General features: G+C 44.3%; 1 protein-coding gene across 13 annotated transcripts in view; it reads right to left on the bottom strand.

Annotated features, from left to right (window-relative positions):
• The window catches only part of PHLDB2 (pleckstrin homology like domain family B member 2), a 226,997-nt gene that overhangs the window by 105,530 nt on the left and 107,918 nt on the right, over positions 1-13,549 (bottom strand). The window contains exons 1-2 of one of the 13 annotated variants that reach the window (XM_053220827.1): positions 3,521-3,634; positions 2,498-2,827 (exon numbers count right to left, since the gene is read on the bottom strand). The exons of 10 other annotated variants lie outside the window; for them this stretch is intronic. In XM_053220827.1, coding sequence (XP_053076802.1) covers positions 2,498-2,501 — 4 coding nt within the window. In that variant the 5' untranslated portion in view covers positions 2,502-2,827; positions 3,521-3,634. Of the gene's footprint in view, positions 1-2,497; positions 2,828-3,520; positions 3,678-3,857; positions 4,208-13,549 lie in introns of those variants that run through there. 2 more of the 13 variants (XM_027077702.2, XM_027077701.2) reach the window with 2 other exon arrangements.

Raw genomic sequence — 13,549 nt, 5'->3', positions numbered from 1 at the left:
GTCAGATAAGAGGATTTCCTTTTATTCTCAGGATTATTTTGTGTTACTCACCCAAAGGATAGCTAAACTTGAATGGTCTTCAGATTCCTAACCCAAGTTCTTTGCAATCCTACTTATTGTAGACAGCCATTCATCAGCTTATGAATTACCCCCACAACTGCTCATTTCCTTATATGCCAGGTGGCTTTCCAAACCTCATACTCAGGAGGCCTCTCTCATTTCCCTCCTATCCATTCATGTACTCTACTCTTAAGCCATGAGGCAGGGAGGGATGGAAAATCTCAAATGTTTCTATTTTGTACCTGGATTCAAAAGCAGCATCTGCTAGCCTTGTGGAACCATCTGTTGCCCACTCTGCTATGGGAAGGGTAGTGTAGGCATCAGACGTAGAGTGTCACAGATCACACAATGGAATTATCTCCTTCTTAGGGCTGACACACCCAGGCATATGCTCCACAGTCACCATGGCTAATGTTACTCTTCCCCAAAGGGTTTATTTATTTCCTCATGAAGAATGGTACCTCTAAATGCTCACAAAGGGTCAGGTCCACTAATAAAAAAAAAATTACAGTTGCTTGAACATCAATTGCCAAACTCCCTAATTCTGGGTTGTACCCAGGACTAAGTCTGCCACAAACTCATGTGCGATCTTATGAGTCACTAATCTCCAGGCATCTCCGTTTTCACATCTATAAAATAAGAAGGTGGAATTTGGTGATCTCTGAGGCTCCCCTGTAGTCTAATACTCCCAAATTCTGTGATTTTTAAGTGAACAAAGTTGTCGATGAACACAAGTTCTTTCACATCTTTGGTATATTAAGACTCTTAATGCCAACGGCAAAAGAATCTGGTGCTGACAAAAAGGCTTCTATGACATGGTCTCTTGTGTTTAACAAGAACACAGTTGGTTTCTTGAGGATCGAAGTTAGATTAAGATCCCTAATCTTATTAACAGATGCCCACGAGGTAATACTCTGGTATTTTAGTGTATTATTCTGGAGCAGTATTCTAGATTTTGGGGGCTAGAGAATTCTTTGTGCCTGTTCTGTGCATTGTAGGATATTACATAGCAGCTGAGGCCTCTACCCACCATAGATGTCAGCCCAGTTGGCAGGGGGTGGGCTGTTCTCTACCTCCAGACGGACAACCAAAAATGTCTCCATACGTTAGCCAATATCCCTTGGGGAGCAAAAGCTACCCCCACTTCCAATTGAGAACCACTGCTATACTGGATATCAGGGCTTTAAAATAATGCACATCACTTAGAAGTATTTTTGTTGTTGTTGTTAGTTTTAAATGGGTGACATTTACACTATTAATAAGTAAAGTACACCAAGACCTAACAGGTTTATAAAGCACATGTATTCCACTTGGAAGAAGTACAAAGCACAGCCTTTACAAATTGTTCATAGCACGCTTCCCTGCTAAGGGTTGAGAATTAGCACACAAAGTCATAACCTCAGCTGCTCTTTAAAAGCATCCCAAAGGAATCACGTTTTTCACAGTAACTTCCCTAGTACACTCTAGAATCAATCCTTGCTTAGAGACTTCACGATAGGGCTTTGACGAGAATAAGGAAAACCAATGGTTGGTTTAAGCACTTTGGCTGTTTCTTCCTTCTCTTGTGCAAAGCCAGTAAATAAAAAATGTTTCCGCAAAGGATGCTAATGAGTTCTGGCTTTGGTCTATATCCTTTAAGATAGGGCTTAGCAAACTCTTAGCTCAATGCCCCAAGTATCTTTTTCCTCCACCACTTTAAACAGGCATCCAAGAGACACCCCCTCCCTACAGTCCTTCAGTCCTCAGCCCAAAGGAACAGCAGCTGCCAGCTGCATGAAACAGACTGAAGGCTGCAAACTGAAATGATTACTACTCTTAACCAAACATCTCATTTTCCCATTGGTGAGAAAGGCTGAGATTTGCAAACCTCTGGGTCTCAAGAGGTGAAGGCTACAGCAGTCAACTAAGAGCAAAAACTCAACTCTCCTTGGTTTTAAAGGAAATGCCAGTTGTACACGTTTTGAGAACTTTACAGAGTTTCTAAAGTACATATAATGTTTACATTTCCACATTAAAAATGTAAGGTGAAAAAAAAAAAAACCGCTTTTAAAGAACTAAGTCCAGGATATGAAAAGGGAATCTTGAATAGACACAACTGTTACTTTTCAAAGAACTCAGCTCTGTAATCAAACAAATATTTACATAATTGACGGCAACGGTACCAGGGATATAGCCATTCTGTTAAAATACTGGGCAACTCTAAAGGTTTATTTATCCCAAATCCAACTACTCTGTTGCTATCCTACCAGGAAGCAAGAATTCAAGTGCTCTCAGGGCAAAAGTTTAACCCTCTGAAACTGAACTTCATTTAGATCGCTCCCAGCTGAATTCAGACAAAGTCAGAATCTCAGGGACGTATGTCAAACACCTAAATTAGACCGAACGAGGAAGCTCGAAGTTACACTCCAGTACTTGAAAAGAAGTGTCTGCAACTTACACATTTATAGAATGAAGGGAAATATGGCTGACAAATACTTCTCCTAAAAGGAATCCACATTCGTAGGCTGCTGCTTCTAGTTCCACTCCCAGCCGCGCTTGGCAGTGATGAGCTGTGCATTCTAGAACTCGTGAGAGCTACTTCAGAGCTGCCGGAGGAAGACTTCCAGGGATGAGGGCAGGGCCTGCCCAGAGTATTTCCAGCCCCAGGCCAGTCTACCAATTTAAAAGGCTGCGGGCACAGTTCCCTCTTCCACATAAGAAAGGTAGATGGGCAGGCTCTGGAAGCAGGTTGGACTTCCGAAGCTCTTTCAAACAGAACACCTCCACCCTGGAAGGGACAGCCTGTCAGCCTTTTAATTGCCTGGCGGTGGCGGGAGTTAGCCAGCTCCTGGACACTTTAATTTAAAGTGATGACTGCTGGAGCTAAGTTATTGAATGCACCAGCAAACATTTCAGCCGCGCCTCCGCCCTGCCCGACGCGGGTGAAACAGGGGTTCAGGACATTCCCCAATGCTTCCTCCAGCCGCTGTCTCCAGGGCTGCGGAGACCGCCAGACCACAAACTTTTGGAGATCGGAATCTGAGGTTCTGCACGGTTCAAACTTGCGAGCCCCACTTTTGAAACAGTGGAATCAGAAGCGCAGCCAGTCAGATATTTGGGGGCGGAGGGGGGTCTTTTTCTGAATCCCGCGCCCCACACCATCCTGCAGCAGACCTTCTCTTTCCTCCGCCCATCGCGACAAAGCAGCTCTCCACCGAAGATCCCCGTACCTCTCCCCTTGGTCATTCCAGAGTTCTGGGCAAAAGTTGCCTCCGGTGCCCCCCCAAATCTCGCCCGTTCCCTGCAATCACTCTGTGAGAGTCTCCCCTACACCGACACTCTCCTGCAGGGTCCAGCCATCCACCGGGGTCCAGGGCCCCCCGAACTGCGCGGCCAGGGTTCCGCTAACCCCAGCCCGGGCTTTTGTCCCTACAGCCTGCAAGAGAAGCAAAGCAACTCCGCGTTCCCGGCTCCCACTCACCGTCTCATCTTTCCTCGAGCCGCGGCTCTCCACCGGCCCCGCCGCCCTCTCGCCTGGCCCCGGCCCCCGCCCTCCCTCCGGCCCCGGCCCCCCAGGCCGGGCCCCGCCGCAGCTCCAGCCGCCGCCGTCCGGCCACTCCGGGCTAGCGGTGCGCAGTCAGCGCGCCCCTCCTCGGCCCCGGCGGCCACTGCCTCCTCTCCGCCCCCAGCCCTCCGCCGCGCAACCGGCGGCGACCAACTCGGCGCGGGGGAGGCAGCGCCCCCCAGGGGCGCGGACCGGACACCGGGAGCCGGCGCCGCCCCCTCCTGCCCGCCGGCCGCCGCCCCCCCCTCCTCACCTGGCGCTGCGGCGCGACGGGGTCCCGGCGGCCAGGGCGGGAAGGCGCGCTCGGTGAGCCACGCCACGCCGTGCGCTCCCCCTCGGGCCGCGGTGGTGGGCTCCGCGCGCCGCGCTCCCGGGCCCCGGCCCCTTCGCAGCCACCACGGCGGGCACCCTGGGGCTCGAGGCGGTAAGGCGGTGAGCCGCCCAGCTCGCGGGCGGTGTGCAGTCGGGCTTTTCACGGCTGCTGGAGGAGCCTGGCTGCTCGCCCCGGCTCCCGGCGCCAGTTCTCAAAGCCGCCTCTAGTGCCTTTACAGTCCCGCGCTAGAGACGTTTGTGGCAGGCTTTTTCTTTTCTTTCTCTTCTTTTCTTTCTTTCTTTCTTTTTTTTTTTTACGAGCTGGAAGAAGGGCGGGAGGGTACACGTCCTCGGGTGATGATTTCCTCGCCCGACGTGAAGTTTCAACTGGGAAACTCCAGGTGACCACACCTCACCTGCTCCCGACAGTTCGCCCGCGGGCAGGTACCTGATGCGTCAGAAGAGCAGCTTTGCGAGCTCCTTGGGAAATGGCCTCAGCTAAGGGCTGATGATTGGAACTAATTCTGATTTCCTTTCGGTAATTTCTTTTGAAAGTTTCTGTTTTCCAACTTTTTTTTTTTTTTTTCTCAGTTGCTGCAACCAATGAGAACAATGCTGGTGGTGAATGGCCTCCATCGAGTGCCTCGGATGAAGGCACCGAAATGGACCCAGGGCAATCCGCGGTCCATCTGGGCACGCGGTAATGTGAGCCTCTACCAAGTCGGGAGCCCTTCTCTGGGGTTACAAAGATAAAGGCCGCCGGCCCTCGAGGAACCCGCAGAAGCAAGGAAGAGAGCACCATGAAATGCAAGCTATTTAACTTATGCTCTGTATGGTTTGGGGGAAGTTGTTTCAGCTCCTAGTCACAGTTTCTTGGTCTACAGTGTAGTAATAATGATACCGATGCTGGAAGTCGGTTAATGAGGTTTTGCATAATGTAGGCAAAGTGCCTGACACCATGAGTGGCCCTAGTGGTCACCCAACAAATGGCTTATTTAATGCACTTTTCGTTTGTGCAAGAAAAAGCCTGATTTCTAATGTCAGGGAGAGACTCATCTATGAACTGCTTGGTGTTTTATAGAACTACCCCACCCCCATCCGGTCCTAGCTCTTTGCCCCACAGAAACAGACAGAGGCCAATCCAAAGGCTAAGCGCTCCTGAAGTTCTCTCTTCTCCTACCTCATTAATTTTCTCCCTTTATTGGATCATCTCCATCAACATAAAATCATGCTACTTCTCCCATCTTAAAAACAAAAAACCCTTGAATCCCCTTCCCCCACCAGCCACTTGCCCCTCTTCTACTCTGCTATAGCAAAATGCCTTTAAAGAATGTTAACAAGGGCACCTGGGCGGTTCAATGGCTCACGCATCTGACCTCCACTCAGGTCTCATGGTTCATGAGTTCAAGCCCCACATCAGGCTTTGCACTGATAGCCTGCTTGGGATTCTTTCCCCCTCTCTCTGCCCCTACCCTGCTTGCACTCTCTCAAAATAAACAAATAAACTTCAAAAACAAAACAAAGAATTGTTAACAAAAGCCATCTCCATGTGCTGTCCTCCCATTTACTCCAGTCAGGCTTTTGCTTTGACCACGTCCCTCAAATTCTTCTTACCAAGATCAAACTCTCAAATCAAAAGGTGTTTCAGTCTTTACCTCACTTGGACAGTCAGCAGCAATTAACAGTTGATCACTTTCTCCTCCTGGAAACGGTTTCGACTTCCACACCACCATGTTTTCATGGCTTTATTCCTAACCCTTGACCGTCCCTTCTTTTCTCCCAGCCGCTGAGCTGTGGAGTGCCCAGGGTTCAGACTTTGGATCTCTTGTCTATCCACACTCTCTCCCATGGTGATCTCATCCTGTTTCAGGGCACTAAATACCACCTACGTGGTAACGATTCCCAAATCTCACCTCCAGCCGGGCGTTCTCCCCTAAACTGCAGGCTTCAGGCAGTTGCTCACTTGGATGCCTGTAGGGCTTCTCCCACTGAACATTTCCAACGCTGACATCCTGAGAGTCCTCCCTCTGTCCCCCACCCAACCTGTCCAAACTCAAGTCTCACCCCTATCAGGCCTAAAACCTTGGTATCATCTTTGATTTTCTATTTCTCTTGCATTTCCAATCCAATCCGTCAGGAAATCCTTTTAGCTCTACTTCAAAACAAGTCCAAGAATTCAACTGCTTAGCACCACCACTGTTCTTACCACCCAGGTCTAACCTACCATCATGTCTTCACTTTGATTGCCCTAACCCTGTTTCTACTTTTGCCCCCCTCTGGGCTCTTCTCAACACAGCAGCCAGAGCAACCCCTTTCAACAGGAAGCTCATATCCCTCTTCTGCTCAAAACCCTGCGATGAACCCCATCTCAATCAGAACAAAAACGCAAGTCCATACAATAGCCCGGAAGGACAATACGTGATCTGCCTTTCTCTAGCCTCAGCTCCTACTTCTCTCACTTCACTTACTTAGCTCCTGCCACAGTGGGCTCCTCGGTATTCCTGGACTAGATCCCTGGACAGGTATGCTTCCATCTCAGGGCTTTTATGCTAACTGGCCTCTCTGTCTGGACTTGTCCTCTCCCAGCTGTTTTGCTCCCTCACTTCCGTCAAGACCCTGATCAATTGTCACCGTGTTCCTCAGGCCTACCCTCACTATTTAAAATTAAAAATGCATTCTTCATACAGTAAGCTTTCTTTAGTGTTTTATTGACAGAACTTTTACCTTCTATAATATTATAAAATGTCCTTTAAAAGTTGTATTTGTTGTCTAACTCTCCTCACTAGAATAGGAGTTCTGGGCAGGCAGGGATTTTTGTCTATTCTCTCCAGTGATAGATCCCCGATGCCCCTAGAATGGTGGCTGGCATTTAGTGCGCATGGTAGCTTTGGGCCAGAGCACATGGTTGCAAATATTTCCTTGCCCAGAATGATGCCAGTTGACCAGATAGACATTTTCGAGATGGTTGTGCTCCCCCAAAGGGTCTGAGGAGTATGTTTACCAACACATACATGAGAGGGGCTCAAAGAGTATTTATTCACTGTGACTTTTTAAAGTGACTAAAGCCAGTGGTACTTCTCACTCCTGCTTGCGTTCGTGTGGTTTTCAATAGCTTTCATTATTCCACGGGCGCCTGAGATGAAGCGGTCCCCCGAAAGGTGCAAAGCTTAAACTAAATGTGAAATGCAGACCCCAAGCATCTTAAAATGTGGAGAAGACACTCAATGTAATACTAGCTATTATGTAATAATTCTTATTATCAGAATTTCTGTGTTGGTGGACATACTCTACCATAATTAATGACCACAATTAAGTTGACAGCATTCATATCTGAGAGAAGGTAGCTAACATTCATTCAGAGCAACGGTTACTGTCTATACCAAGCACTCTTCCAAATATATTAGAGTATTAATGAGTTGAATCCTATAACAACCCTCCAAGGTAAGTGCTATTACTCCCATTTTAAAACTGAAAAAAAAAAATGAGGCACAGAAGAGTTAATGGTCACTCAGTTAATAAGCTGGTAGAATCAGAATTTTAACACGGGCCAGATGGTTCTAGACTATGCTCTTAAATACTCTGCTCTACCTCTTTAGGTAGGAATGATGTGTCAGGGGAAATTTCTGTATAAAGATTAATTTGTAAATCACAAAGCAAAAAACTTGATCCTCATTGGCCCCCTCTCACTGCCTTGTTTTATTTGTTGCCATCTCTCTTTTACTGTAGCCAACCTCCTTCAAGGCTAGAGGGATCATTTGATTCATATTTGTGTCAACGATACTCTAAGACACATACATGGGAGGGGCTCAAAGAGTATTTATTCACTGTGGCTTTTTTTTTCTAATATTTTATTTTATTATTTTAAAATTTTTATCCTATTTTTATTTTTTTATATTAAATATAATTTACTGTCAAATTGGTTTCCGTACAACACCCAGGGCTCATCCCAACAGGTGACTTTTTAAAGTGACTAAAGCCAGTGGTACTTCTCACTCCTGCTTGCGTTCGTGTGGTTTTCAATAGCTTTCATTATTCCACGGGCACCTGAGATGAAGCGGTCCCCCGAAAGGTGCAAAGCTTAAACTAAATGTGAAATGCAGACCCCAAGCATCTTAAAATGTGGAGAAGACACTCAAAATGTAACACCAGCTATTATGTAATAATTCTTAATATCAGAATTTCTTTTAATTATGATATTTTTAAAAATAGAAAAAAAATGAGCTCTTTCCTTCTACTTTTTCCATTTCCTGGGTTCTTTACAATGAAGTGCCCTATGTAATCCCAGACCAGAGCCACACCTCACTCTATCTGCCCTTCTCTATTGTCCAGTAGGATTTGGTGTTGTAAACAATCGAACTTCCTTCCCTGTCCCCTTCTCTAGGATCTGGAGTGGTTGCAATACCTGATTTTACTTTGCTGTTTCCTCCCCTGAAGTAGGAAGCGGAGAAATGTTGCACAAAGTGATATTGTAAATTACTTATGAGTTATTGCATTTGGAATTAATTTTGCTATTGTGCCCTCTCATCAGCAAACACCAGTTGGACCTGATTAACTCATGTCCTGAACCTGAACATCTCTTCCTCTCTCTGCAGTGATAGCCTAACACATCTTTGTAGCTAGTAACTTGGGCCATTCTCAACCCCAGTCCAACTTGTGGAACAGCTACTTGTACTGATGTTCTCTTTGATATTAATCCTATATAAAGAATCAAGTTGTTTATTTTAAATTTTTTACGTTTATTTTTACTTTTGAGAGAGCGAGAGAGACAGAGCATGAGTGGGGGAGAGGCAGAGAGAAAGAAGATAGAATCCAAAGCAGGCTCCAGGCTCTGAACTGTCAACACAGAGCACTTACACGGGACTCCAACCCCCAAGCTGCAAGATCATGACCTGAGCCGAAGTCAGAAGCTTAAACGACTGAACCACCTAGGTGCCCCAAGCCTGTATAAAGAATCGAGAATTTTTTATTTGCAGAGTGCAATGGAAAGATCACTGGTCGTGGAGTCAGACAGCCCTCGGTTTAAACCCTGACTCAGCCCCATTTGAATGTGTTACTTACTTTCATTGAGAAACAAGCTTCTTTTCTGAAAAATGAGACTGATAATACCTGACTCGTATTTTAATGAATGAATGTGATAAGGCACCATGCTTTTCCCAGGAGATAGGTAGCACCCAGGGAACACACGAAAGTGTAGTGTTTTTTTTTTTTTTCATTTTTTAAAAAATAAAAATGGTATATATTTAAGGCAACATGATGATTTCATGGACATACAAATAGTAAAAGGTTTACTAAATCTAACATATCTTCTCACATAGTTACCTTATTTGTGTGGGTGGTAAGGACACCTGAAATCTACCCTCTTATCAATTTTCCAGTATTCAATACAATATTATTAACTATAGTCATCATGTACATTAGATCTCTAGACTTATTTATACTTTTAACTTCAACTCTATACTCTTTGACCAGCATCTCCCCACTTTCCCCACCCATTTTCCCCGTCTCTCTGCCCCCAGTTATCACCTTTCTGCTCTCTGCTTCTATGTAATCGACCCTTAGATTCCACATATAAGTGAGATCATGCAGTTCTTTTCTTTCCATGTTTGGCATATTTAAAGTCCTCACCGAAAGAGTCGTTTCCGACCACACTTGTCTTCTCTTGTGGAGCTGTTGTCAATGACATCACCCATTTTGTTTGGATTATCCTATGTTGAGTTCCACGTCATAAACTCATTTTAGAATTTAGTACTAAAATAAAGTTTCTCTCTCTTAAAAAAATCGATATTCCTTCATTTCTTAGAAAAGGTATTTTGTCTACTTTCACAGTGGATTTGCCATTGTTGTTAAGGAGAACTGTGTAAACCCATGTTTCCCTTTGTATCCTGGTTGCCAGGAAGCTCAAAGTCATTAAATGATCGTACTATGGAAATAAAGATTTTGCTTCCTACCATTTTTTTTAAACATCTTTGATGTGTTTTTTATTTCAACAACCTTATTGGATATTTGGATTTTACTCTGTGTTCTCAAATGTATATTTAAACATATGAAGTATACAAAATACCTTAGCTCTTCAAATTAACACCATAATATTAACCAAAGTTAAAGTGGACATTTTCCCCCCTGTACAGCTTTATGTTCGAACTATTAAGATTGTTTCTCTAATTATGAGAATAATCTAAATACATTTGAAACATCTGATTAATTTCTGCATTAAATGTTATCTTTCTCCCCTGCCCCCAACCTTTTCTGTGAGTTTGTATTGGAATCAGATAGGAAAAGGACGCTTTGTGTGTGTGTGTGTGTGTGTGTGTGTGTGTGTGTGTGTGCGCGCGCGCGCGCGCGCAAACTTTAATCAACCTATCCCAGCAGTGTTTATCAGGCCCATTTTTCTTTTCTAATCACTTGAAGAGCCTGAATTGATTTACTTTTCCAGTATAGCAGACTTAAAACAAGGAGTTTTCTTTGTAGCTTATCTGCTCATCACAGAAAAAAGCAATACTCTGTGAGCACCACTCCTCAATACCACAGGAAACTCAGCTTCTCTGTCTCTCCTATTCATTTTTTCTTTCATCTGACTTTCATCTCTCTCCAGTTATCCCATTCCTTGATTTCAAACTCCCTAATGCTATGCTATGCTATAATACAATTCTATGGAGCCACGTTGGACAGGGATAAGTGTTTGAATTGATGTGTCAGATATATACAGACCTCACTGTTCTAGAGACTTCTGACAACTCAAAGCAGGAGCCAGGACTCAGAACATGAGGAATGCTAAACACAAAGGCAAATTTATTAAGCATCTACTCTGTTCCACACAATGTGCCCAGAGGAGTGGAAGATGGAGACAAAATAAGACATCTGTTATGTGTCTCTATATAAGGAGTTTACTGCCTAGCATATAACTGTAATGTGGTAATGTACTATAAAACATACTGTAAAAAAGTAAAGCAAATAAGTTCAGAGAAGGGGATATCTCTGCCCAATGAATCTATCAAGAAAGCTACTTGTATGTAACCTTCCTATGGAAAAAAGGGACCTTTTAGATAGAAGAGAGAGCATTAAGAATGCAAGGATACGGTAAAGCCAAGGCTGATTAGGGAAGTGGTGAGTAACACTGGCTGCCTGAGCCCATGGGACATGGATGGAGGCATGAGAGATAAGACGGGGGAGTTGGGGCCAGATTTGGGGAGGGGAAGAATAGGTCTTTGAATTTTAGATTTCATGTCGAATGCCGTTTTAATTAGGTCATTTCCTTGCTCTAAACTTGCACTGGCTCCTTCTCACCGGACAAATACAGGAAGAGCCGGCGGCTGTGTAGGAAGTAGAAACTGATTATATGGGGCTAGGATGAAAGAGAGAGATGAGCTCCAGCCACAGGGTTTAAAGACTCCAATAAAGCAATAGGATTCTGTTTCCTAATATGTTAAACAAAGCTGTCAATCCAAGTCAAGGCTGCTCAGTTGACTAATCATTAAGGGCCCACTTAAAACACTGACTCCCTCTGCCCACTCCTAACTGCCATTCTTTTTTTCACGTTATGATGATCCCATAGTTACAGATCTTAAGATTCTCATAGAAAATAAGCACGAAACAGGTACCTGTTAGCTTTTGGGCCAAGTGTTGGACTGGAAATTCCAATGAACTGGTTGTGTCACCAGGGGCTTGGGGCCACTTACTTTTTATAATGTTTCACATTATGGGGATAATTGCATTGTTTCTCTTGGGGGGAGTTGTTAAGACAGCTAATAAAAACATTTATGTATAGAACCCAGCTCTGATTAGAGATTTAGTGTCAGTATTCAGTAAGTTATAAATGGTTGTTTGAAGCTCTTATTTCTGAGATACAGACGGTGATGGTTATAGCTAGCACAGTTCTTTTAGACTCATTTGAGTTTCTGGCTATTGTCAAGAACCAAGTTTTTATGAGTTACAATTATGCCAAAAGAAGATGATCGAAATTTATTTACTGTTTCTCAAACAGGAACAAAAAGAAACTCTATTTAAAAGGTCCTTCTCTTATTGTTCATTTCAAGAGGCTGATTCTTGACGTACTGGTATTGTATTTATAAGACTGACATAGGAAACGCCAGTATGTAAACATGGGTGGATGAATGTACTACACCTTTAATATTAATATTAAAGTTAGCTCTGTAAAAGGCTTATCAACCCAACAAAGTACAAGAGAAAAGTTACATACATTGAGATGAATTTGCTAGTCAAGAAGGCAAATATGGATACATTTAAAGGGGGGCATTTTTCTCCTCCTATCCCCTGCTCTCCTCTTCAACAAAAGCCCAGATAAAGTCTGAGGATCTCCAACAGCAGGAGTGCTGGTGGGGAGAAATCACCTAAGCGCTCTCGATTCCTCTCGTCTGTTAACATCAATAGGCAATGTAATTAAGACAAGCCCTAATGTGGTTTATTGTTTTCCTATTGCACACGCTAGTTTTGTCTCTCATCCCATCTGGCTCCTGAAGTTCATCAAAGTGACTATCCAGGTGGAAAATTCCTTACACAGTCAATTTTGAAGGAGCCATATGGATGGAGAGCAACATTACCGCTAATAAATAACTCACTGATAATTAGTTCTCAAAAGGAAGTTTCATCTCTCATGGGCTATTAGCATTTCATGTTAAATTCTCTAGGACTTCGTAAATAGTTGAATGCTTTGCTCTTGCTGGAAATATCAACTCCTTGTTTTCCATTCTAACTGTCACAATCCTTAGAACAAGGAAGAGGAGGGTTGAGGGGTGCACAGGAAGGAAGGTGGTCATCACATACTGTACAGGGAGTCCCTTGGGCATAGCAGACCCAGCATGCCCAAATCATCCTGTCCTTATCCCGTGTGCATCCCTCAACCCTCCTTCTTTGTTAGAGTCTATAATTAAATAAAAGTCACCCCCTTAATTCAGTTATCCAATCCTGCCAGTCTGGAAAACTTTTTCAGTCTCTTGTGTTCACCAACCCCTATTACCAATCCATTGCCAAACCATACCATTTTTACCTCTTAAATATCTTAAACAGTACTCTTTTCTCCATCCCCTTTGCCTTCATTGATCACCTGGTATTCTTAACTTCACTCCCAGAGAAGGCCAGGAGCAAGCCCAGGGCCCCGGGGAGATATAGTTTCATTGGACTTGGAGCTAGAGGGACAATGGGTGTGTGGCTGGCAAGCCTCGCCCAAGGCAATGGAAGATGGAAGAGTCTAAAGGGACAGCTAAGATCCACATTTTGGGGAGAGAGTCAGGAAGTATCAAATCTAAGACCCTGTGTGTTTGAGTGGGAGAAGGGATGGGGTTAAATGGCAGTTGCTGAGTGATTACTCTGCGTTTGAAGTTGGCACTTATGGGCAGGAATGTGATGGTCTAGTGGAACAGGAGTAGACAGACATCGGAACTGTAAGCTTCTAAACCAAGGCTCTTGTCTCAATAGCACTAACTAAAATTCATAATTATTTAATTTTCCTTTTCTTTTCTCATCTCCCCACTAAAATCTAAGCTTTGAAGTCAAGGACCCTCTATGTGTGTCACCATCATATGCCCAGTGCCTCCCACAGTACTTCAGGCATGATCAACACTGTCAAATATTTGATGAGGGGTCCCTGGGTGGCTCAGTCAGTTGAGCTCCCGACTT

This window comes from Acinonyx jubatus, chromosome C2 (assembly GCF_027475565.1).
Source record: "Acinonyx jubatus isolate Ajub_Pintada_27869175 chromosome C2, VMU_Ajub_asm_v1.0, whole genome shotgun sequence".
Classification (NCBI taxonomy): Eukaryota; Metazoa; Chordata; class Mammalia; order Carnivora; family Felidae; genus Acinonyx; species Acinonyx jubatus.
The sequence above is the reverse complement of the archived record's forward strand: the minus strand, read 5'-3'. Positions and strand labels throughout refer to the sequence as shown.